At 40.7% G+C, this 27345-nt stretch overlaps 1 protein-coding gene across 1 annotated transcript in view; it reads right to left on the reverse strand.

The window, feature by feature from the left end:
• The window catches only part of htr4 (5-hydroxytryptamine receptor 4), a 74516-nt gene that overhangs the window by 22080 nt on the left and 25091 nt on the right, over positions 1-27345 (reverse strand). The window contains exons 2-3 of the mRNA XM_061237027.1: positions 18966-19041; positions 1187-1327 (exon numbers count right to left, since the gene is read on the reverse strand). Of these exons, the coding sequence (XP_061093011.1) occupies positions 1187-1327; positions 18966-19041 (217 nt within the window). The remainder of the gene's footprint in view (positions 1-1186; positions 1328-18965; positions 19042-27345) is intronic.

Below are 27345 nucleotides of genomic sequence, written 5' to 3' on the forward strand. Positions count from 1 at the left end.
GAACGATTAAATTTGTCAAGAAAAGTTATTCCACCACAATGTTTCCCCTGTAAGACAAAACACTTAACCGCAGTTAATGTCGCAATATGTGCAGAAACCAAAGTATTCAACCAGACAGAACATGGGTAGCAAAATATGACGGAGTGTGTGCAACTAATTGAGTGCACAGAAATGTTCATTATGACAAAGGATCACATTGTTCAGAACAATGGGCTTAACCCATAATCCAAGACACAGACTGATAAAACAACAGCAGAATAAGTGATTTCATTCCTCTGGCTTTGAGTAGGAGAACATTTGAAGTCGAACTATTGCAATCTGAATGGATAAACGCTGTTCTAGAAACAGTTTCATCCACACTGTACAGAACAATCCCACAGTCTACTCTGCTGCTCAGCCTGTGAAGTTAAGTGATCCCTTGATGTGATTTCAAAGCTATTCCTCTCGGGGATCCTATCTTTAGCAATCACAGTTTTCACTCTCTATCTCTGCCTGTCGAGAGCAATAAGTATTCACCTAGAGCTGACTGAGTGGGGAGATAAGTGGATTGTAAATATATGCCAGATAGTTGACCGCCATACACATACAGACTACAGAGGCTCACAGTAAGGACAGCGTGAACTGTTAGGCTGGCAATTAAATCACATACCGCAATGAACTCACCATCCTTCCGGGGCCACGAATAGATCATTAAATAGGTTTAATATATGAACATTGATATTGAATGAGTGTGTGGCTTCTTCCCGCATGCTTAGTGCTGTTTAGCATCTAATTGACATGCAGTACTTTTCCTCCTGTGGGATAGGAATAATTATGATATTAGGTTAATTAATGTTGTAAAGTGCATGGTTGAATTCAGACAACATGGCAGACAGGCACAACGCAAATCCCTCTCTCTGTGGCTTTGCTGTGACGGTGCCGTCTACGGGGCAGTCTTGCTTTAAATGCAGAACCATGGCTGGCGGTACTGATACTTGAGGATCATGGAGGGCCGTAGGCGCCCTTTAATCTGACAATCACTTCAGAACACCCTCGAAGTAGGACAAGGCGGCGCAAAATGGCGGCAGAAAGTGCTAACGTGCTAACGCCCGATCCCCTAAAGCCATGCTGGTTCAGAATGTTGGCTTGGCTCTTGTCAGGGCATTACCCAGCATGCTCAGCTGTGCATTAAAACGGCTGGACTGACCTCAGCTGGCGGTCCTTGCAGACAGCCACCATGACCAGGAGGTTCCCCAGGACGCTCATGAGCATGACCAGGGAGAGGAAGGCCATGAGGGCGATCCTTTCGGGCATGCTGAAGCTGTGGAGGCCATGGGCCACTGGGATACTGTGAGAGAAGGAACACACACACACAAGCCTTCAATCATGTGGCAGCAACTAAATGCATAAAAGCATGCAGACATGGTTAAGAGATTCAGCTGTTTTTCAGACCAAATGCCACAATGGGGAAGAAATGGGACTTTGACTGTGGAATGATTATTGATGACAGACAGGGTGGTTTGACAGCGGTCTCCAGAGTTTGCAGAGAATGATACAAAAACCAAAAAACGTGAGCAGCAGTGCCATTTTGCGTGCCAAAATGCCTTGTTCATAAGAGAGGTCAGGGGAGACTGGTCAAAGCTGACAGAAAAGTGACCTGGAGTGGATAGGCTACAGAAGCAGAAGATCAATAAATAAATAAATAAGTCTAATAAATACCTAATAAAGTGCTCAGTGAGTGCATATTAACTGTAGCTCATACCTTCACTTTAGCTACAAAATATAATGAGGCAAGCAGATACAATCGATAGCACAGTTACGGGTTAAATAATTCCTTATCTCAACACAGCTAACCATGCTTTTAATGAGGTCAAGGTCACTGGTAGATAAGAATGGTTCATTAATTTACAGGGCCAAGAGGAACAGGTTACATTTTGTTTTGGCAGACAAACAAAACAGAGCAAGCAAGCCACTATCTCTTATAAAATCTCTTAAAAAATAAATGCACTTCTGAAATGTTAATTCTCAGTGAAGCTCTAACATGAATTATTATTAGGCTGTGACTACACTTTTTTCATATTCAGGAACCTTGCTCCTCACAAGAAAGTGAACGGCCGCTTGGTGAGACGACCTTCTCTGTACACTGCTATCATTTTGACCATTTACAAAATTATTACTTTCTAGATACAAAACTTGAATTCGAGGCAAATCCCATTAAGGCCTTCCTAGTGTTCTAAAACAGCCCCATCATCTCCTCCATTGGGCACTGCACTCAGTGTGGCACTTTCATTAAACATTTTGGTCTGGTCTGAGGCACAACTGCATTCCTTTTCTAAGTGCATTGCTTTCTGCATGACGTGTTTCAGATAGAACACACCGCTCATCATTTGCAGGTATGCTTCAGAAGTGCTTTTGAAATACAGCTTCTCTTTAAGAAAACAGCAACATGATCATGGTATTGTTATAAAAGCAACTCTGAAAAGCGCTCAGAACTTTTGCTTTGTAAAACTATCACTTTCAGAAAAGTATTTTGAGTAGCCTACCCTCTGGAATAATTTGGAGGCCCATCCAGAGATACTAGTTTGCAGTGACAGTGAAACACAGCATTTAGTCATTCAAATCACGTGTACAGACACACAACACATTCCCATTGTGTGTTCAACATTTTTCCAGATGAGATGAATAGCATTCTATCTGTCATGGGGTTTAAAGCAATGACATTTCTAATATATTGCTATTTTTGTAGAATGACGCACAAGAGCTTTTATAAGCAGCTTTAATTTGGCTAAGACACAACATAGCTGCACAATTAACAGTATATTATACTGTTAACTTTTATTAACTTTTTAATTTATTAAGTTACAGCACAGAAGTCAATATGTTTGGAAGCATACCGATAATATGTTTAATTCACTCATTTCACATGACCATGCATACTAATGGATAATGCACCCAATATATTTTTTCTGTAAATGGCACATTATCATCAAGTTGTCAGTTAAAATAGAACAATATGGAATTGCCTGATGGAAAGCTGATTATTAATATTTTGCTGTTTGGTATACTTGTATGACGACCTACAATAGTCCAGCTCTGAGAATCACTTGACGTGTGTAGCAAGTTTCAGACAGTTATTTAATTCTTATTTTTATGTCACACAGAAGGAAACTAGTTTGATCTCCATTTTTATATCGCGCAATTCATTGTACCCAGATTTTCACAATGGCTGAATATTCTCCTGCATTTTGGGGACAATAACAATTTTCTTTGTTCCATAAAACAAAGGTTTTTAAAAACAATAAATGCAAGCAAGCATATTCTCTCTATTACCAATACCAGCTTAGCCACTGGCACTGTCCCTGCCTGCTTTAAACACGCAGTAGATCAGCTCCTTCTTAAAAAGCCAAACCAATTTAGCAACTTCCGTCCCATCTCTAAATTGTCTTTTCTGTCCAAGATTTTAGAAACAGTAGTTATTTCCAAGTTGTTCACCCTTCCTGACCAAATATGCCATTCTTGAACTGTTTCAGTTTCACGTTTCAGTGATCTTCATAGCACAGAGTCTGCCCTCCTGAAAGTATAAATGACTTGCTCCTTGCTGTTGATGCTGGTGATTATGGTATTTTAATCCTCGTAGATCTGAGTGCCGGTTTCAACACTGTTGACCACAAAATACTCATTCAGCATCTAGAGCACAAGCTTGGGCTTCAGGGTACAGTGTTAGATTGGTTTATCTGCGACCTCAGGCACAGGACTTATTCAGTAAATCTTGGTAATCAGTTCTCCTCCACTACCTCCATCACATGTGAGGTCCCGCAAGGGTCCATTATTGAGCCTATCCTTTTCTCCATCTACAGTGGGGTGCAAAAATTTGGGCCCCTCTGGTTTAAATGTCTATTACAATTAATCAGTACCTGATAGAAAGCAAACCTGAACTCAAAATGGTACATGGAGTTAAACATGAGGACTGTCTGAATTTTTCTTTTACCAATATAAATCATATTTAAAGGGGAAAGGGCCCTGTTTGGGAACCCTTTTGGATTATTCTTTGTTACTATTTAAAAAGATGATTACCAAGGCCCAGACACGGGTGATTTACTCGTTAGGGCTTCAATGAGTCAGGTGAGTATAATTCCAGGGCTGAACTTTATTATGAATTAACATGTCTTCGAAAGTACCCAACTGCAGTGGCTGTTCTCTCTGGTGTTAACAATGATGGGTTCCTCTATGCAGTTGTCCAAGGATGTCAGAATGAAGACTGTTCATTTCCAAGAAGGAGAAGGCTACAAAAACTCTCTCAATGTTTGTCAGACACATTATTAGAAAATAGAAGATACATGAAACAGTTGAAGTCAAAGTTAAACAACAAAGACCTACATGGAGTTGCCAGAAAGAACGACCTTGACACAAAAGCGTCTGAAGTATTCAAAAGAAAACATTGAGAAGCCTTTTCGAACAAAGTGCTTTGGACTGATGAAACCAAAATTGAACTTTTTTCTATTTTTTTCATCACCACCAAAGACGGTATACTTTGAGAAATGTGTCATGTTTAACTTTGCACCATTTAGAGGTCAGGTTTGCCTCTCTTCTCTTAGATATTCATTATAAAAGGCTTTTTGACCAGGGGTGCCCAAATTGTTGCACACCACTGTACATGGACCCCCTGGGACATATTATCCAGAAGTATTATATCTCTTTCCCGTATTATGCGGATGATACCCAACTGACCTCCCCCTGAAACTAGAAATGATCCACATCCCCTGAAGAACCTTAATGATTTCTGGACAGAGATTAAGTGTTGGACGGCCAACAACTTCTTAAATCTATTAACAGCATCCAGGAAAATGTTGGTAAACGCTGCCTATTTGTTAAATCCCATGGCAGGAACCTAGGTCTTTCGTCAGACTCAGAGCTCCAATTTAACAGGCAGGTAAACATGGTTATAAAAGGGAGCTTCTTCCAATTAAGAAGGATAGCCAAACTAAAATCATTACTCTCTTTTAATGATCTAGAAAATATAATACATGCTTTAGTCAATTCTCGTTGCAGCCCACTGCAATTCCCTTTGTGGCGGGGTCAATCAGTCACTCCTCTCATGCTTACAGTTAGTTCAAAATGCTGCTCCGAAACTTCTCACTGATATTAAGAAGAGCGATCACATCACCCCTATCTTAGCCTCCTTACATAGGCTTCCAGGCCATTTTAGAATCAATTTTAAGGTTTTACTTTCTGTTTTTAAAGCACTTAATGGGCTGGCTACCTTGTACACTACCGACCTACGTGACTTTGAGGCCTCCGAGGCCCTCTGATCTACTACTCTTAGCTGTTCCACAGTCCTGGTTGAAGGTAAATGGTGACCAGGCTTTTTCGGTGTCTGCCCCGAGGCTGTGGAAGGGTTTACCATTGCATATTTGGTCTGCCCCATCCATCTCCATTTTTACATTTAAACTGGAACTCACCTCTTTCGCCTAGCGTTTTTTTAAATGCACTGTATAGTATTTTATTGTTTGTCCTGTGTTTTTCATGTTTTTGTATGTATATTTTGCATGTACATATTTTGTATAGCTTGGTGACTTACATACTTGCTAATCTCCATTGACAATAAAAACCCTACTTTTTGAAGTAGTGTAGACGAGACAGGACTATAATATGTGGTTATAACAAAGCCAGGGCTGGAGCATTTATACTGTCCACGTTTGATACTTAATAAAAGTATATATAAGGTTCTTCTTTATTGGGGTTTCATCTTGATGGAAATGGGAAAGGATGAATTAACCTACAATACTGTAAAATTACTAATGTCCTTTTCATGAAATGTGATGCCCATTTTATGCAAATATTGATATGAAATCCTTATCCATTGCCATAATGCCAGCAATTCAATTAAAGTGACCACAATCAAACAGAAGAAAATTGTACCATCTGTTTCTTTGTACTGGCAAAAAGAGAAATTACACAATTACAATTTAGCCATTCAAGCATGGTGTAAAACTAAACTGCACCCTGATTCTGTTCATGAGCTCATGGGCTTCCCAAGTTAACTTCATGCTTCAGCTCTTTCCTTAACTGCATCGTAACTGTTTTGGAGCTTTTCAATGTTCTTCCTTTTCTATGTCTAACCATGCAGGATTTCCAGTTCGCCAAACATTGTTCTCTCGATGACCAGTTTCTGCTAGTTGCAGGACAGAGAAAAGCTTTCAGAAGGGGTCACGAAGCTATTATATCTCGTCTATCAATCCTTCTACAGTTTTATTTAATGTTGCAAAATATGTGCACTATCACAATTATTTGTATTTAGTGGGTCTGCCTGCACGTTGACATGTCTCAAAGTAGTTCAGAAAACACACACATATTATGAAGAGGGCGCCTGCAATTTTGACATTTCACATTATAGATTTTTTTTGGTAAATGTAAAATTAAAGATTGCTCATAGATCATTTCAGTTCAGCAATAAAACGTCATAAAATGCATTACTATTTGTATCTTAATGCACTTACTGTACTGTTATGGCAGCAAATGTTACAGCCACAAAACATTTTTCCTAATTTACTTGCGCATAATTCCAGTTATTAATTTAGCAAAAAATCTGAAGATGGTACCTAAGCATTAATTTAAAAAGAAATCCAATAATACAGATGATGTAGCATATCATTTACAGAGCTCTGCAACAAAATTGGACTTTTGGGATGTAGGGTGACTCACAATGTTATATCGTATATTAGTATATCCAGTAAACTGAGTTGGCTCTCCCACCAATTACAACGGGCTTACAAACTTTAGCAATTAAGATTTGTAACTTCTCTGGTTCTCCCCCTTTACATCTAATGAGAGGCCAGACATATTCTCCCCGCAAGCAAAGACTATAGCAAACACCAATTATGACCACTTTTCCACTCTGTTAAGTTCCACATGTCGTGGTTTCTGAAAAGACTGCAAACAGTGACTTTACATCAGAGATGTATTTAGGTCAGTGAGCTTTTGGCCTCATACTGCTTTGCAGTGCAGCAAGCGGAGATGGTATGAAAGAAGAAAACCCCTAGCAGGCTGTTCTCATGGAGAGGTACACACTGCCCTGTATAGTATTGCCACTGTAGTCTATAATATCCTGGATGAACTAGCCCACTGGACTCTGTCTCTTATTAAGCTGGCCCGAATCCAATGATGTGATAAAACTCCAACTCAATGATGGTCCTGACAAAATAAGCAGCTTTCATTTCTGATGAGGAAAACCCACCAGATCCACTCAAACTCTTGTGTGAGGTGGGTTTACTCATATACGCTCACTTTATTACTTACTTATTAGAGCTATTTTTTTAGACTACTCCTGCTGTAGCTTATCAACTTAAGAGTTATGATGCATTGTGTGTTCAGAGACGCTCTTCCTCATACCACTATTATAATGTGTGGTTACTTGCGTTACTGTCACCTTCCTGTCAGCTTTGACCAGTCTGGCCATTCTCCTCTGACGTCTCTCATTAACAAGGCATTTCTGTCTGTGAAACTGCAGCTCACTCTTTGCTAACTCTAGAGACTAGTGTGCATGAAAATCCAAGGACATCAGCAGTTTCTGAGATACTCAAACCACCCTGTCTGCCACAAATAATCATTCTACGGTCAAAGTCGCTTAGATCAAATTTTTTCCCAATTCTGTTGGTTGATGTGAACATTAACTGAAGCTCCTGACCCGTATCTTGTTTGCTTGATTGTATGCATTGCACTGCTGCCACACAATTGGCTGATTAGATAATCATATGATTAATTAGGTTTAATAAAGTAAAAATGTTCCTAATAAAATGCCCGGTGAGTGTTCTGTGGAAGTGCTGTGGGACCTGAGACTTTAAGAACACTTTCAGAATGTTAAGTTACATGCTTAAGAATCCTTTAGGAAAGACTATCAATCTGGTTCAAGACAAAAATGTGCTGTTGCAATGTGACACAGCACACAGTGCATCATTAGTATGCAGCATGCAGAATGCACTAACTGTGCCGAACCATCCCTTAAATACAAGTGAAGCAAGTGATGCGAGGGAGGAATATAAAATCGATACAGGATGTCAAAGTTAAAAAATTTTACCAACTTGAGAGAGAACTTTTCCTCATTAGCACATGTCCTCAGGCAGGTCATAATTCAAACGCGAATAATCCGCATGTGAATGCTCTCAGCTCTAGCGTACATGTGAAGGAAGTTGCCGATGGAGTGATGTCAAAGGTCAATTGATTCTAACTTTGCCAGACATGCGCGCAGTATTACAGTGGAATCACAGCGATTAATCCATTTCCTTGTAATTGCATGACATTTGTTTTCCTCATCATGTTTTGTAACTTTTAATTAGCGGAAATCTGATATGTAGGAAATTACATACACCTGGAGAGGGAGATGATTGCACCACATGTCAGTCTAGATTCTTCAGAGAAAACCGAGATATTTGATGGTCTTGACAAAGCAGGAAGAGTATTTTAGGGAGAGACTGCATTGTGAATGAGGTATTATAATTGCAGGTAATAATGCAATTTTACCATTTTCACTCTTAGGCTTTCCAAAATTATTATCTGGCATATAGTAAATACTGTTTTCAGCTTAGTATATTTATTTTGTGTTGGACCTGTGAAATTTTGTAGGCAAACAATCTATTTCTACACAAACTTCCCCAGGTATAGTACACAGCCGAGATCTCTCATATTTCTGTATAACATGATTATATTTATTCCATAACAAAATTGTGCAGCCATTATGGAACAGTTGATTTGAACTGATTAATGTACTTGTTGTTCACCATGCCTCCATCGAAGGAATATAACACAGAAGAAAGCATCACATTTCTTAAGTTTGCATGCTATATTTTAGTGCACACTATTCTCAAAATTGACACAATAGGTTCAGAGGTTTAACTCGTTGAAATGATTGAACTGATTTTAATTATTTGAACTCTGTATACTGCAGTGATGGGGCTCCAGACTCGACTTGGACCAAATGGTATCGTGAAAATGATAAAGTGAATAATGTCACAGCCAATTATTATTTTTCAATTATTTATATGAAATAAATTCCTTAGTTAAAAAACACCCAGCGTCGTTTTACACGCCACACCGTGCGCCTTTTAGTTGCAACTATAGCAACACCCTACGCTGTATTTCTTGCATAGCTCGCTAAGGTTACAGTTCCGTCTTTGTGTTTTAATAATTCAGGCTCATCGAGCCAAACAAAATGATTGCAACTAGCAAAATGTGGATAATTAAAATAAAAGATGCTGGAGCAACCACGTCAAATTTCAACAGACATTTAAAAACTCATACGGAAAGGTAAGTCTTCCAGCCCCGGAGCTGATCCCACCGCTGTTCAGTGTTGATTTAACGTAACTTTGATAAACTGTTGTGTTGGCCAAATGACACGTTTCAGACTCAGTATAATGCTCGGGTCACTGTTTAATCAGCGTAACAGAAGCACATTATTTTGTTGACTGCCAAGTTGCAGCGACGTTGGCTTGCAATTCAAATGGTTGATCTTGAAAAGCTATGCTAGCTAGAGAACCACAAGCGTAAGGTACAGTAACGTTAAAACAAACTTCTTCAGGTTGGCTTGAAAAGCCCCGTACATTTTCATTGTCCACGTAGTTCACACAAGCAGCGGCGTTTTCAGTGAAACGGCCATGTAATGGGATTTTGATCTCGAGCCTGATCAAGGCCTTTAATCTGATCATGGTCTTTAAGATCGATATGCAAGCAGGACAGCGAGTGATTTTGAATGTCTTGTTAGGTGACGTTATGTACTAGTTGCATGGACATTGTTTGGTATTCCACTGTCATACAAATATGAACTGTATTTTCGAAAGAGCTTGTTTGTAATTGACGTTAACATTAAAACCTACCGTAGAATCCGAGTTTGCCATGTACTGTAGTTGCAGGCGGTTTTGAAATGATTTATAATTTCACTATGCAAAATGAATGGCATTCCTTAGGATAACCCCCGATTTCTTGCATAAACAATATCTAGCCTCATTAGATTTTTTAAAAATGATTAAAGTAAATGCTTAACAGGTACCTTTCATTTTAAAATGAAAAACTATATAAACCAATACTGCAACGTGATTGAAATTTCAACACTTTGTAAATTCGTTAACAAATGAAGTTATAATTATTATTATTGATTCACAGATACAGATTAAGCCTAGTCCTAGACTAAATTTAATTGGAGATTATCCATACAAAACTGCATTTAGTCCAGGATTAAGCTTAATCTGTAATGTAACTGGCCCCTATTCTGTTATTGACCATCATCTTATATTACAGCCCATGGTAATGCTTACATTATGTCACATGAGTCACACAGAGTTCTTAAAAAATAGAATGGATATTTATTTTATCTTATTTATTGATAGATCAATTACCTACCACACCAGACCTGAGGTTTTGGCAAACCTTTCTCTAGCCATCTTGAGAAAGGCTTTGCCAAAACGTTGGCTCAGGCATGGTAGTTCATTGATATATGAATAAATAAATGAAATAACCACTATCTTTTTTGTGCCTCTGTTACTACTGCTTCTTCAGTTATCAGGCTGCACAGTTCTGGAGACTTGAGACTTGACTTGGGCTCTAGCTCAGAGACTTGAGACTTGACTCGGACTTGCATTTGATGACTTGTGAACATCTCTGGTATACTGTATAGACTTGACCCTCTGAAACAAGAATATAAGGGGAATCTATCAAGTGAGGCAAAAATAGAAGCATTGCCCAACTTGGCAGTGGTGATTATTCAGACAATTGCTAATGTAAATTGTCACAAATTGCTCATTGTTACTTGTTAATGATGTTACTCAAGCTTTGGGACTAGCGATGAGTCTAAACGTATGCAGTTACAGTCATTTTATCTCTTAGTGTTTAGGACACAATTCAAGATGATAATCAGAGTTAATATTGATAATCCTTTGCTCTTGATAAAAAATGCACTGGCAATACAGGTTGCCTAGCAACAATCTATGTTTGATAATGTAAGTGATCATTCACATGCACCCTAGCACAAAAAAAAGGGGGGAGGGCAGGGGTACTCGCTCATCAAACAAGGAGCTTGAGAGACAGATTTTCGGATGTATTTACTGGCATTTTATTCCTAACAAAAGGAAAGCAGGAAGCAGAAACATGTTCACTTTGTTAGAGAATTCAAGCAGAAAAAGGCTGGTTGCCGACCTCCGTGTTTAATTGGAGTATGGGTCTGTGCTTCCTATTGTTCTGAAAATAATGTCACAAAGGCATTTGGCTTAGCACCAAGCAATCAGTTCAGCATACACTCGAGTGGCCGCGTGTGAGAAATCAGCTACTGATTAAAGGGTCTTTCACACACAAGACTCTTCCTTATAGGGAATGCTGCATGTTTTAAGATGACCGCAGTCGTGTGACAGCTCTCCCTTCTGCAAGAACTGCCGATGTGGCAAAATGGATGACCCCACACTTATGTTCTCACAGCCTCTTCCCCTCCCCCACCTCCAAAAACCACCCAAACACTGTCCTTTGCCTCTCCTCCGACTGCAGTTGGCAGGAGCTCAGTTTTCGGGGTCAGACTAGGGGTTACAGCAACATTCTAACTGACCCAATGTCTCAGGTGAGAAGTCATTTAAGGACAATGCAGAAAAGCCATATTCTGTCTCCTGAGATTCTCATCACGTTGGGTTCCAAGCACAAACTGGGAAGAGCTGGAGGTCCCATATCCTCACACAGAAGTGTCCAGGAGTCCAAATATGATACAGCTGGCCTGCCATTTTCCCAGCCACTGAACAGGAAGCCGATGAGACTAGACAAAGCTTAGAAAGCTCTGGCACTTTTGAATAGAAAAGCAGGTACAAATCTATAAACACCCACTACTAAGATCTCAAATCACTCTGACCTACATGTAAAACTGTCAGATGAACGCAAGCTTTTGTCATGGCGCCAGACAGCCCCTTAACCGCGCAAGTTTTTTGGTACGCCATGCTAGGCACAATGGCCACCCTGCTGTCATATTGATGCGCAGTGACAACAAAATTAATGTCAGCGAGAGCACCGTTTACAGGCAGGCGTAAAACATTGCCATTATTTCATAGGAGCGAGCGCTAGTACTTGTCTGAACCTTGAGAGCTAAAGAGCGATGTGAAAATGGAAAAACCCAAGTGCTGTCCTCGCCTTCTAGTTTGCGACTTAGTGCAAAGTGTCAGAAGAACACAGTGCTCACAGAGGATATATATTTATACAAAAAAACCCCTCTAAAATCTCAACTGCAAATATAGTGGGCAATAAAACCAACCCATCCACATACAGTAAATGTTTTTCAGTTCCAAACGATTTCACCAGAGCCTTGTCTATCCTTAATTAGGCCTATATGCATGCACATGCCAGTGATTCGTGCAACTACTATCTCATTAGCTACAAAAAAAATAATATTTTCTGATTATCCAATAATGATAAGTGTTCACTGCATGGAGTCCTGATTGATGCACTTCAGCCGCCAGGCCAATTTTCTCCTGGAAGCCCCCCTCCCACAGCAGGAGCGAATGGAAAGGCAAGGATTTCCTGACAGATTAAGTCTGCCATTATCTGTCATTTCTGTCAGACGGCTGCTCCGGGGGAGACGTGTCAGACGGACGCCGGACGTTTCCGTCGGCATCGCGAGCGGCCTGTCCTTAATTGCACCTGCTCTTTTCCAGCCATTATTCCAGGCCCGGCTCCACGTTCCCACGCCCGGCAGACGGGTGGGAGGGAGGGGAGGACCGGGCGGGAGGCTGACTGGGAATGCTGCCCCATTGTCCCGCTCCTCCGCCGGGAAGCTTCGTCTCTCCGGGGGTCTGTTTACGTAAAGCGTTTGCCTCGCGAGTCTGACCCCGCCGCTCGGAGTAACCTCCTCCGACACCGCCACGGCGGAGGAGAAGGCTAGCCTGGCAGTCTGCGTGACCCCAGGAATGCTGGCCAACTGCTCTATCCATCTCCCGGGGCTCCACTGGAGAGGGATGTGTGGGGCAACAGGACAGAAGGTCTCTGCATCCTGTCACTCTCTCGCTGTCTTACTCTCTCTCTCTCTCTCTCTCTCTTTTTCTGTCTCTTTTTTTTTCGCTTACTTGCTATCTGTCCCTCTGCCTTTTTTCTTTCGCTCTCTCCCTCTCCGTGGCCCTCTCGTCCGTTCACAGCTCATCAAACTTTGGCTGAAGTGAGCTGGTCTCTCTCTCTCCCTCCTCAGGTAATCTCTCCAGCATGGGAAGAGACCTGTGAAGAACGTCACACTTCAGCGGCGACAGTTCAGGCATCAAGGACAATTACCGCTCCCGGAACTCCCTCAAAACACCTCCTGTCCCTCAAAATCTCCCAGTCCTTTTAATTAGTCCCTGGAGGGGCTGTTTTTTGGAGGGCATTGTGCCGGTTGTTTTAATAAGGGTCCAGACAGAGGGGAGCTGGTTCCCCCTCACATACTGTTACTGTCACACTAATTTCTCTGGTTCAGCGCTTTTATTGGGTGGCTCACTGCTCCAAAAAAGCAGTGTGAGCCAAGGCAGCCAGCATGTGCCCATGCTGTCAGTGCCATTCCATACCCTTCCTAGGTGCCATTCCATACTCTTCATCAATGCCATGCCATACTCTACATACTCTTCTTCAGTGCCATGCCATACCCTTCCTCAGCACAATTCCAAACTCTTCCTCAGTGCCATGCCACACTCTTCCTCACTGCCATTTCATACTCTTCCTCAGTGCCATGCCATACCCTTTCTGAGTGCTGTGCCATACTCTTCCACAGTGCCATGGTATGAAAGGGAAATGCATAAAAATCACTGGCTCACAGAGGAGTGACCATGCTTCAGCTGCTGTGTTCAATGATTGTCACAGCAGTAAATTGAGAGGTACTCCTGGTACATCCAAATTGTTGAACTGGAGGGGGCATATGAATAAACCAAAGGAAAAAGCTTTCTGGCAATGAACTTATGGATCCTTTACAGATGAAGGCTCTTGAGCCATGACTGCTTCATTGGTTGAAAATGCAGGTCAAACTGAAATTGAGCAACTGTATAATCTATCAACCACTAAGTCACACCTATAGAAACTCTCGCTTTCTCTCGCTCTCTCTCCACACACACACACACACACACACACACACTCTCTCTCTCTCTCTACCTAACACATGGGAGAGCAAAGTCCCTCAACACTCCTACCTGTACAATCCCTCTTCTTGGCACTTGTTTTTACAGCATTTCCCATAGCTCTGATGTAATCACTGGCAGACTTGGACACAACCCTGGCAGCACACAGGAGAGTAGCACTTCTCGTGCCTCATTTCCACATGTTTGAGAGACTATTCAGAAGCAGTACAACCACTAGACAGCCACTGTCCGACGGCATAATCAGAAATATGCATGGCAGCAGTCATCTGAATTTCCATTGCCCACCTCAACAAGAAATGGTTCCATCACATCCAAAATTCTAAATATGCTGGAACAACATACACTGTGAGCACTTTATTAGGTATTTATTAGACTTATTTTTTAGACTCATTGGTCTGTTGTGGCCTATCCACTTAGAGGTTTGATGCATTTTGTGTTCACATATGCTCTTCTGCAAACCACTGTTGTAATGCGTGGTTGTTTGCATTACTGTCACCTTCCTGTCAGCTTCAACCAGTCTTGCCCTTATCCTCTGACCTCTCTCAGTGTCAACACATTTCTACCCACAGAACTGCTGCTCGCTGGATGTTTTTTGTTGTTTGTACCATTCTCTACAAACTCTAGAGACTGTTGTGCATGAAAATCCCAGGAGATCAACTGTTTCTGAGACTCAAACCACCCTGTCTGGCACCAACAATCATTCCACGGTCAAAGTCACTTAGATCACATGTCTTCCTTATTCTGACATTTGGTCTGAAAAACAGCTGAACCTCTTGACCATGTCTGCATGATTTTATGAATTTGGTTGCTGCAAAATCATTGGCTGATTAAATATTTGCATTAACAAGCTGGTTTACAGGTTTACCTAATAAAGTGGTCAGTGAGTGGAAATATTTGTAAAAATAAGTAAGTATTATTAAGTAATTGGCAGTTTTATCATAATTAGATTTGTTTCCTTATGTTAAAAAATATCATTAATAAATAAACAGAAGAAATTGTGTTTCAAAGCAAGCCAGTAATTTCCTCATGGTAAATCTTTGCAGAACAACTTCTGGAACAGCGGACAAATACAGGGGCTTACTCCATTATTAAGCGAGGGAAGTGAATTTGGGGAGATGAATGACAGAGTGTGAAAAACAGACTCTGGGCTTCTGGGCTCTTGCTCAGTGTGATAATGCTCTGCCAGGATTGGGAGGGCTGTGCTGAATCAGTGGAGGATTTTAACTGCTTTGTTGGATTGTGGTAGATCTCCATTTTGCCATCAACACATGGAGAGTTGCCCACACAATTTTTGTATTTATTTATTTATTTGTATTTTCTACAATAAGTATTAGTAGAGGGACCCCCTTGTCAAAATGGCAGAAATATGTGAATTAATTCATTTTAAAATAGGCACTGAAGATTTGGATCCTCTTTTGAAAGTGATGTCTGCATGAAGGCAGAGAAGAGTAGTCTCAAAAACACTCTGTGACAGTTTCTGACAGCTAACTCATTGACAAATTTGAGGAGCTGATTTTTGTCTGGCAGGCTATGAGTTGATCTCTCCCTCCCTGCCTCGGCTTGAATAAGCCTGGACAGATATGGAATGCTCAAGAATGGGGAAGACGTGGCATGAAGGCTTTCAAAGAGCTTTCGAACATTTGATTTCAGAAGCGATATGAATTTTAGGTATATCCCTGCTGAACAAAACAAGTTTTGAAACAGCTGGTAGCTGGTTGACCAGTTAGACCAGCTCCATACTCAACATGGTTTGACCAGCTGAAGCAATGTTTTGAAACAGCTGGTAGCTGGTTGACCAGTTAGACCAGCTCCATACTCAACATGGTTTGACCAGCTGTAGCAATGTTTTGAAACAGCTGGGAGCTGGTCATTCCGAGCTGGTCATAGCTGGATTTTACACCAGGGATGATGAATGTTCTTCTGACATGCAGTGCACCATTATCAAAATAATAGTAGTTTGCTTCCTAATTAGGATGATTCCTGGTGCAACTCAAGAGGAAATTATGTGGACATCCATTTTATAACCTAGCTAGTTCATATGAAGATCAAAATATGTATTTGCCTTACCTGCAACCCATTAAATTATTATTCCATCAGTAAGTTATTACTGATGAATTACAATCAAATATGGGACACTGTTTATATTGCATAAAAGTCAAAGTACCAAACAAAATTAGTTTGCTACAAAACAAAAGAAAAGACAAGATCCTGAGGTCAGATAAGGTATCCAGGCAGCCCTCTTGTCACTAATAGCCTTTGCCTAAGGTTAAGTTCTTTTAGTTGTAGCCTACAAATAAGAGCACCCCCCAACATCATATCCCTTGACTACGGCATTACATCTTTTCAGTATTTCATTTTTTGTATAAATAGACTAAAAACGACTCAAAGTGTTCTGGTGGCCATTTCAAGCTTGTTTGCCTGTGCAGGGCAGTTTGCACGGCCAATCAGGAAGGAGTGTGACACAAGATACTAGATGAGGTTTCTTGCTATAGGGTAAGAAGATAGAGGGCAGTGAAAGCTGACTCTGGCAGAGGAAGGACATCTTTCCTGGGCCTGACCACACGTTATCTTATTCCAGACCTAACCACATATGTTATCTTATCCTGGGGCGAACCATACATGCTATTTTATTCTGGGGCTAACCATGCATGATATCTTATCCTGAGGCTAGCCACACATGCTAACCTTTCCTGGGACCTCAGCATCCCCTTACATTTCCCTAAGCTCCTTCTCGGCCCTCTCCTGTTTAAGGCCTGGAGCCTTCTCTCATTGCCCGCTCGCTGGTCTACTCTAGTATTATGCACTCTCTTATATGTACTTCTCAGATGAGTAAGCCTCCCATTGCAGAGGCAATTGAAAAATCATGAGCAAAGGAAAGGTGCTGCAGGTCACCCATCTGTGGATTAAACTCTCCCGACCATGCTTTGTATCCAGGAAACCAAACCTCATTGCTCACAATGCTCTCTAATTTACCTTAGTCCTGGTGAGATTTTACCTTCAGTAGTGTGCAAAAAATGTGGGCACTCCTGACCTCTAAATGGTACAACATTAAACATGACACATTTCTTCTCATTTTAAAGCAAGAATACTTTTTATTTACATTTTGTACAGTTTCAAAATAATAAGAAAAAGGCCCCGTGCAATGGTTTGGTAACCCTGTCAGTTAGTACTTTGTACTAACAGCTTGTAAACGCTTCCTGTAGCCAGCTTCCAAGTTACTAAAGACTAAGAGTCTTTCAATTCGCGCTTTTGGAATTTCTACCCATTCTTGCTGGCAGAACACCTCTAGCTCAGAAATATTCTTTGGCCGCCTTGCATGTATGCCGTGTTCGAGATCTCTCCACAGATTTTCACTAATAGTCATTGCTTTATATTATATTGATGGTATTTGGCAGACGCTCCTGTCCAGAGTGACGTACAGTTGATTAGACTACACAGGAAACAATCCCCCTCTGGAGCAATGCAGGGTTAAGGGCCTTGCTCAAGGGCCCAACGGCTGTGTGGATCTTATTGTGGCTAGACCGGGGATCGAGAAACCGACCTTGTGGGTCCCAGTCATGTACCTTAACCACTACGTTACAGGCCACCCTGGGGACTCAAGTCTGGGGACTGTGTTCCCATCAGTCTTTCCTAGAGGTACTTCATGGTTGATTTCAAGGTATGCTTTGGATCATCGCCTTGCTGGAATACCCAACCTCTCTTCAACTTCAATGTCTGACCTCTAGCCTCTAGAATGTATAGATTTTTGGTGGAATCCATTCTCCCTTCCACTTGCACAATATTTCCTGTGCCCCCAGCTGCAACAAAACCCCAAAGCATAATGGATCCATAATGGATTTGGTGGTGGCTGAAAAGTTGAAATGATGATTTCATCAGCCCAAAGCACATTGTTCTTCTCAATGTTTTATTTTGCATACTTCAGACACGTAATTTTGTGTTGAGGTCATTCTTTCTGGCAACTCAGCCATGTAGGTCTTTGTTGTTTACAGTACATTGTATTGTTGTCCTGTGAACAGCTAGACCTATGTCTGCTCCTCTTTCTTGCAGCTCATTTGCAGTGATGTGTGGGTTCCACTGAGCATGTCTCATCAGGTCTCGGGCCATTCTATCTGAAATCTTTCTTGGTCTTCCAGACCTTGCCTTGACTTCAACTGTTCCTTTTATCTTAAATTTTCTAATAATGTTTCTGACAGTGGCAATAGGTTTGAGGCATTGAGAGAGTTTTTGTAGCCTTCTCCTTCTTGGTAGAAATGAACCACATTCATTCTGAAATCCTTGGACAACTGTTTAGAGGAACACATGGCTGTTAACACCGGACAGAACAGCCACTGCAGTTGGATAATTTTGAAGGCATGGAGTTACTTCAGAATAAAAATTTCAGTCCTGGAATTATACTTACCTGAATCATTGAAACCATAGCAAGTAAATCACCTGGGTCTGGGCCTTAGTAATTATCTTTTTAAAAAGTAACAAAGAATAATCCAAAAGGGTTCCCAACCTTTGCACAGGGCCGGTTTCCTTTTTTAAACATTAAAAAATGTCTTGTGTTTAACGTGTTTAAAACCAGAGGTTCCCAAAGCTTTGCACCCCACTGTATATATTCCTGAAATGTCTGATCATACTTCATTTGATTAGGTCATACTTAATTTGAACTGAACCCTGAATGTAACGCCACAAAACACATAACAGTTATGAACCTTTTAAGGAATTTCAAGCACACAATAAAAAACTACTTCTAAATGCAAACCCCCACTACAAACCCATATTTAACCAAATAAGGAGCAGTCTTTCACTGAAAACGTGAGATTCCATTCATAGAGGGCAGTACCCAAAAGACAGGCTTCAATCACTGTTACATAACTTATTTTTTCTTACCTCTTATTGGCATCGTCCATCACAGGCATCTGGCCCCACTGTCTCAGATTCATGTGCCCATAGATATGCAGGCTCCCTGTCAGCCAAGCAGAGGGAAAAGGTTACTGAGAGGGGGGGATTTACTGGATACCGCATATCCTGGCCCATAAACCATGCCGAGTGACTCGTTTTCATCTTAGTATTGCTAAAATCACTCTCAAAGCATCCAGGCCTGCAATTTCAAATCACCAACAGGACTGAAAATGATTTCACATAATGATTTAACTGTTCTATGGGGCACATTAGCCTGATGTAAAACAGTTCGCTGATGCACACAGCTCCCTGTTCTCCCTTGGTAGACACGGACAGCCACTGAGCTTGAACAGGTACCATCAATTATTTACAAAAAAACAATCTGCTGTTTGCAAGGGCAAATACCATTATTCCTGGAAAATGTAGGCTTTTATCATAAATAACACTAAATAAGCGTATGTAATAGCTAAGGAGCACGCATTTTGATGTGAACAGCAACCAAATGTCCATGGACCAGAAACTGCCGTATTTAACCACTTCGTCAAATCTCACGAGCAGCTTCTGGGGACGGCGTGAATTATATATGTTGGCCCTGCTGTTAAATGTCAGCATGGTGTCGTGCCGCCCTTCGCAGCTGGACAGCGACCTTACAGACACGCTTTGTGGTTTGTATTTTTTTTATTTAAAGCGCAGGGCGGCCAACAGCACAAGGGGACAGACGTGCAGATTCAGCTGGGGTCAGGTCAGGTCAGAAAACTCCTGACTGAAAGACCTGAATTATCAGCAAGAGTTCAGTCCAGCTTACAGCGTTACTCCTTGGATATTGGCACCAGGCTGTGGTTTCTGCTGATAAACAGGTCACAATAAGAGGGCACACAACACCAGGGCAGTGTAGCCTGCTGATTGTGCCACACTAGGTTGGTAGCCCAGCCTGTCCCTGCTGCCATGATCTATCAGCACTGAATATATGAAGCAAGATCTCAGAACTACATTAGACAAGTCATGGGTACTGCAGTTCAATTCACATCCCCCCCTAATAATCCCCCCCCCCCAATTTTTTTATTATTATTTTTTTATAATAATAATTTGCACTTATGATGACTGTATGGGGCTGCACGGATGGTGCAGTGGGTAGCACTGCCGCCTCACAGCAAGGAGGTCCTGGGTTCGAATCCCCGTCGGCCGGGCCTCTCTGTGTGGAGTTTGCATGTTCTCCCCGTGTCTGCGTGGGTTTCCTCCGGGTACTCCGGTTTCCTCCCACAGTCCAAAGACATGCAGGTTAGGCCGATTGGAGAGTCTAAATTGCCCGTAGGCATGAGTGTGTGAGTGAATGGTGCGTGTGCCCTGCGATGGACTGGCGACCTGTCCAGGGTGTATTCCTGCCTTTCGCCCAATGTATGCTGGGATAGGCTCCAGCCCCCCTGCGACCCTGATCAGGATAAGCGGGTTCAGATAATGGATGGATGGATGGATGACTGTATGTTTAGAACAGCACTTTGTGTGTATTTTACTAGTTATGGATGTGATGCTTTAACTTGTGGAAGAACCTATGCACTTGTAAGTCGCTTTGGATTAAAAGTGTTTGCCAAATGACTAAAAGGTAAATGTAAATATCAAATGCCAAAGAGTACTATTGACTAATGTATTAGTTGACAAATTGATCATAAGCCTTTCATCAATTTGCTGCAAACAATTTGTTGAGAGTTTAATCACGTTTCGCCAGTATGAATGTGGTAGCTATCAGTAGGTGTAGAATCTCACAGACCTTCATCTGGATCCCTGTTGGCAAGCCAATGAGCTGCTTGTGCCTGAAATGTTTTATGAGTGCATAAGTCTTAAAGCACACTTGAAAATCCTCCCTCTGGTTGCTAAGACATTTAGAGACTTGTAGAATCTTCCACACTCATGGGATCAAACATCAAATCAGTCAAAGGGGAAATTAACTTATCCAATCTGTTTTCATGTCATCTTTCAGAAGGAAGCACAACTTCATTTATAAACAACCTTACTTTTGTTTGTTTGTTTGGCTCTGCACACAACACAGAATTTGGAGCATGGAACTAGCTATATTTGGCAACTTGTTTGGCAACTGAAGAAGTATTAAGCTAATTAGATTATTCTCTGACAACATTCTGTTCCTCTTCATGAAAATTTGGACTGTACCTTACACAATCCATTGCAAACAATTATCAATAAATCATTGACAATATGGTTAAATAATCCTGTATCCTGTACAGGATTTTGTTTTATTGACTAATCCATTTTTCTCTAATTATATGGGTCAAAAAGGCACTCTTAAAAATCAAACAATAGCCAATCTGAAAATAAAATATACTTATTTAAGTGAATATCAGTCTTAGGGAACTGTCCATGGCTTTCAAACATTTTCTGTTGCAATGGGGTATAAAAATGACGTAACTCGCATGTGAAATTTCCTTCTCAATCCATCACCATGGGGAAAGCCAAAGAACGGTCAAATTAAAGGAGATAGATGTATGATGACCTACTTAAATCAGGCAATGAGTACAAAAATATATAAATGCTTAGACAACGCTAAGCACTGTTTGGGCAATCATCCAAAAAATATAACACATCTAACAAACTGGCCAGGAAGATGACGCGAGTGCATGTTGTATATTGAGAGAGATGGTGAGGGAGACAATAATCACAGTTTAAGAACTTCAGAGGTTACCATGTCTCAAAATGAACAACGAGTGCTCCAACCATATTGAGCGTTACAGGAAAAGGCTTAGAGCTGTTTCATGGTTTCTACTCTCTTTATCGTGCATCTTTATCAAGGTCTCTAATAATTGTTGACTGGACTGTTTATGGGAGTAACTTTTCAGTTTTTCTGGTTAAATAGTTAACAAGCCAGATGTTGATGCTGATGAGACATTTCAGTGGCAATCTGAAATACATCCTGAGAACATCATTTCATGTTTTTCCAAAGAAAACTCGAAGAATAAGACTAAGAATGAGAGTTAAATTATTTATTTGTCCAAATCCAAATACAATGCACACAACACTGTTATTTAAGTTAATATATGGCTACATTTTCACAAGTGTGCGTAGGAGATTTTTCCGGTGGGGAATTCCCTGCCATGGCAAGCACCTGCTCACTTTGGTCAGGAGTCCAAACTGCACACTCAATTTCTGCTCATTTTTCAACAGAAAGTTTTGTATTTATAGATGAAGAACAGTTAAACTTTCAGAAAACATGAAACTGAAATGACCTGAAAAATAAAAGCATCGAGCTGTATTGTATTGTCGCCAAGTAAAGAACTAGAAAGGAAGTAGTTTGCCCTTAAACCCATGAATGAGTTCCTGCAACCAATGCCTTGCATGAAAAGACGTGCTTTCTCTGTGCGCCAGTGGGGATACTTCTCAGTCACATACTGAATTCTAGGCTTTGATGTGGTCAATGTCAACAATGTGAATTTAAGTGAATGTAAATTGAAAGTGAAACATACAGGACATACTTAGGAAACACATGATGAAAATGGATCCTGAAATGTGTTGACACTTCAGCACAAAAATGAAACGTGTATGGTCCTGTACCTTTATATTAAGCTCTAAATTAATTGGATATATTTATATTACATTATTGAGAATGAAATCGAAAAGTAGAGATAGAAATGCAAAAGTAAGTATCACTTAGTGTACCATTTATAGTTTGATGGAAATGGAATTAACGATTTACCTCTTGTGACAATAAGACATATTAATTCAAGTGAACATTATTTTAGAAAAATACTTTCTTTAGATTGAAAAATATGGAGTACAGTGTTACATATTAATTCTCTCATATCTTCATTCTGTTTGAATGTTAATTAAAACAACGCTAGTTTCTGTATTGTTTGTCACACATGCCCCTTGTTTACATGCTAGGGAAGGTAAACTAGCATATATTACTTTTCTACCATAATTTACATATTTTTCTCAATTTTGTAATGCTTTCTTGCAAAAATATTGTTCAGTTAGTACTAATTATATTATGTATGTGTTTGGGTCCAATGTTGTGGTTGAAAGTTCTCCCATACATTTTGCAACCCTTATGGTTCCAAGCCCTCAATTACAACCATGTGATCTCCTGCTCTACCTACTGTGTAAACCAGGGGCGTCCTTTTGAAGTTTTTACTGCTCTGAAGTTGTTCCTATAATTGTGCTTTGTAGTTGCGCTAAAAGCCAGAAGCAAGCTAAGAACAAGCTAAAATGTTTCTGTGTTTACCAGTCATGTTCTCATTCAGATGTCTATATGGAGAACCTTTATTTACCTTTATTAGCATACTTAAAATTAGATCAGCTGATCATCCATCCCCCCTCTCTTTAGAAATCATGATACTATCATCCTACTGAATAATGAACAAATTCACTGCTCACTGTCTCATTGAATATTTTGATATATATTTTTAAACCAGAATGAAACACATATGAACTCACACATATGGACACACCATGAACTCATGCCTCAAATGCAAAAAAGAACAAAATGGGATCTTCTGTTACTACTTATGCCTGCTGTAGCAATGTTTTTCAGATTAGATATACTCTAAATGAATGGTGGTCAAACTGGATCTGTGATGACTGTTCCCAGTAATTGCCACTACATGTGCTAGATGACAATGTGTACACTCTCTGACAGAGTCCCCAGTAATAAGTCTGATTCTTTTGATCAGATGATTTTCAACCCATTTGAACCCATTCTAAATGATCTTGCATCAAATTTAAAACATTAGTGTTAGCATACCAGGCAGTAAAGGGACAGCCCCAGCATACATCCAAATGCTAATCACCCTATACACCTGCCCGACCTCTCCGTTCTGCTACCTCTGGACACCTGGCAGCTCCCCCTCGTTGCACCTGCACTTCTCGGTCACGACTGCTGTCTGTTCTGGCCCCACGGTGGTGGAATGACCTTCCTGTGGATGTCAGAGTCCACTTTCAAGCGCAGACTGAAAACTCACCTCTCCAGGCTGCACCTTTCCCTGCCTACCTCACTGCTATAATTAGCCATGTAAGCTATGTGTATGCTATAGGTTATAACTGCACTATCTAAACGAGAGTCAATTCGATAAATTCATTAGTGGCTTATCCTAGGAAACAAACTTGTTTTCCTCTTTTCATCTTAATGTACGGAGTCTCTCCAAAGACTATTACATCTTCTCCATTATTTGTCATCTCTTAATCATGACTTCTCTGTTATTGCCCTCTCAGAAACATGGCTTACTGAAGAAAATTCTATGCCATATGATATTTGTTCCACAAAGCCCGAGAGGGCCTGCACACCTTGGTAGAGTTTTTATCCCACAATATAATGCTATATGATATCCCACAATATAATGCTGTTAATTTTCACAAAGTGATAGATCTGGTGGAGGTGTTTCTATTTATGTTTATACAAACTTTAAATAGATTGAATGAAATGACCTGTATATTCAGAGATCAGATCAATGTTTTCCCCCTTCATATTTCCTCTTGTTCTTTCAAATGGTAAAACTGTCATTATTGTTTTACCATTTGAAGTGAAATGTCTGCTTCTTCCGCTGCTGTAGCCTATCCACTTCGAGGTTTTACGTGTTGTGTGTTCAGAGATATTCTTCTGCATACCACAGTTGTAATGCATGGTTATTTGCATTACTGTCACTTTCCTGTCAGCTTTAACCAGTGTGGCCCTTTTCCCCCTCTCATTAACAGTGCGTTCTTTGCCAGCAGAACTGCTGCTTACTGGATGTCTTATGCATTTAGTTTCTGCCACATGATTGGCTGATTAAATACTTGCATTAGCTAGTTTACCTAATAAATTGCTCACTGACTGTACATAACAAAGAACAATATGTTATGTTGAATGGATGTACATCAACCAAAAACATTTTTACTTATTGAGTTCCCCAGGGTTCTGTCCTCGGACCGTTACTATTTCTCATTTATATAAATGATCTGGCCAATGTTTAAGATACATTCATTTACTTTTTACCGCACATGATAACTTTGAAACACAAATTAGCAAAGCAAATACTAGTCTACTCTGCTGGGTTTTTCAAGGTGGTTCCAAATTTATAAACTATCACTAAATGTAACTTTTTTATTAATGGTATTATTTTTCAATTTATGTATTGGTTTTTGTTTTGTGTTGAACTTTCTTTTTTTGTATTTTTTTTTGTATGTCATTTATGTATTTATTTTATGTATCACGTCTTTCTATTTAGTCTTCGGATGTATCCTTCACTTAAAATTATGTATATATACTTTTTTAGGTGAGGTTCTAGCATGTTCTAGCTTGTTCGGGGTGCAGACACTATCACCTTTTTAGTCTGTCCTATAGTTGAGGACCAGGAGTGGGTGGCCGGCATAAGCTGTAGAGTCTCTGGTGGACTTACTGGTCAGTGCTGTCACTGGATCATACCTCATCTCAGCTTGGACTTAATTCATTTGGATTGGACTTTTTTGTACTACAATTCATCTGTTACAACCATTTTTATAACAAACAACAGGTAGATGGCTTCCTCCACTGAGTCAGGTTCTGCTCAAGGTTCTTCCTATTAGCCGGGGAGTTTTTCCTTCCCAATGTTGCCCTAGGCATACTCTTGGGGGCCAGTTCTCTGTAAATCTGCTTTGTGACAGCTTTGCAATGCTATACAAATAAAAATTGATTGATTGATTGATTAAACGGTCATTCAAGGGATGTCATGCCCCCATCATGCCCTTCTCTTCTAAACCCCACCACACTCTAAAACTTCAAAACAAGTTGGCTGATATGATTTGAAACTGAAAATTAAAAAAATTGTAAGTGAAAGGTGTTGATTTGAAGCAGATAAGATATTTGTTCAAACAAAATTCAAATGCAAATTGCGTAACATCTCCCCCTACATTGCAAGGTCATTATTGACCAAAGCTGGAATCTACAGTTTTCCTTGGGGCGAAGTACAGAACTCTGACATTTATCTCAGTCACAGTGATACAGGGATCACTTCAGAACTGCCTCAAAACAGACCTCTCTGCATGCTGTGCCCTGATAATTCAAACCGCTCCATCAGATACTTCCTTTCTTTACTGTAAAGACACATTTCTCAGTGTGAATACTCCCCTCAATTCAGTCAATTCAGGCATCCGTTTGTTAACTGAGCTCATGGAGTGAACAAGAGTCTCCCTTTCAGGTGTTAGCAAGAGAACATTTATTAAGTGTTTGTGTTTAGTGGTGATTGTGATTCAGTATCTACAGCGAGGTTCTTCAGAATGAGGTGTCTAGAAGCCATTGGAAGTGTGAGGGTGGTCTGGCTGATTGATTTTCACAGGTTTTCTTGCTTCAGCTAGAGGATATGTGGTCTGTATGAGAACGGACAGTGGAAGAAAAAAGCAGTGCATATAAATGAGGGTATATTGTCCAGAATTCAATATTTACAGTTGAAGGTCATTTTCTCAGGTAAGGTTACCCTTAACTTTCATTTAAGTATAATTTAGAACATTTTTAGCATTCTCTCAAATTAAAATTTTCCACATTTTCTGCTGGTAACTGACATCCTTTCCTGTCAACAGGGCTTCTGTATTTGGGTCACAGTTTGTCCTTGTGCCAAGGAAACGTCTGGTACGATGCAATACACTCATTAAAATGCACAGTACCGCACCAAATTTGCCACCCTGTTAATTTCAAAATGTGTTTTTAATTCAAATAAATAAATGGGTTCTCTTCTGCTTTGTAAGCTTCACAATACCCATACGGGCACAAGCCCGGAGCTTTGGAATGATACTGAATAGTGCAACAATGGTGCGGTTTGATGCCCTGCTGTAACCTGGGGAATGAGCCACGGCAGGCTGGGCAGAGGGTCACAGGCGGTTTCCCAGCGCCCGGAGCAGACAGACGGAGTGCACCGTGGCCCCAGAGCGCCGAGCGAGCCCTGTTCATTCACAGCCGCTGCTGCGGGTCAAAGGTGGAGCCTGGTTTATGGCGCACCACTCCCCGTCCCTGGTACACAGTCCAAGCCGCTCTGCCCTTAAAAGCGGTCATAAATTCCAACATGGACAGCGTAGAGTACGTAGTGACAATGCTTTTTCCTGGCTAACCGCCTTCTGAAGGGAGTGCTCGTCCAGGGGTCAGGCAGTGTGAGATGTTTTAAGATGGTCCTGGCGTTTTATTTTTTTATTCCACACGGCAAATGGTAATGATTAGAAGCTGAGGTCCAAAGAGAGCGAGTGAGATGAGGAGTGGGGCTCAGTGATATTTTGCCTCCTCTGGCTTTCACGTAATGCGTGACACAGGGCTCAGTTTAGAAGGGCAATCTACGGCCTTTTAGAAGACAAAACACGACCATGGAGAGATCAGCGTCTGTCTGACACAAATCACTTTGAAATGCCATCACCAGCTAAAATTGCT

The sequence above is a fragment of the Conger conger genome, chromosome 3 (genome assembly GCF_963514075.1).
Source record: "Conger conger chromosome 3, fConCon1.1, whole genome shotgun sequence".
Classification (NCBI taxonomy): domain Eukaryota; kingdom Metazoa; phylum Chordata; class Actinopteri; order Anguilliformes; family Congridae; genus Conger; species Conger conger.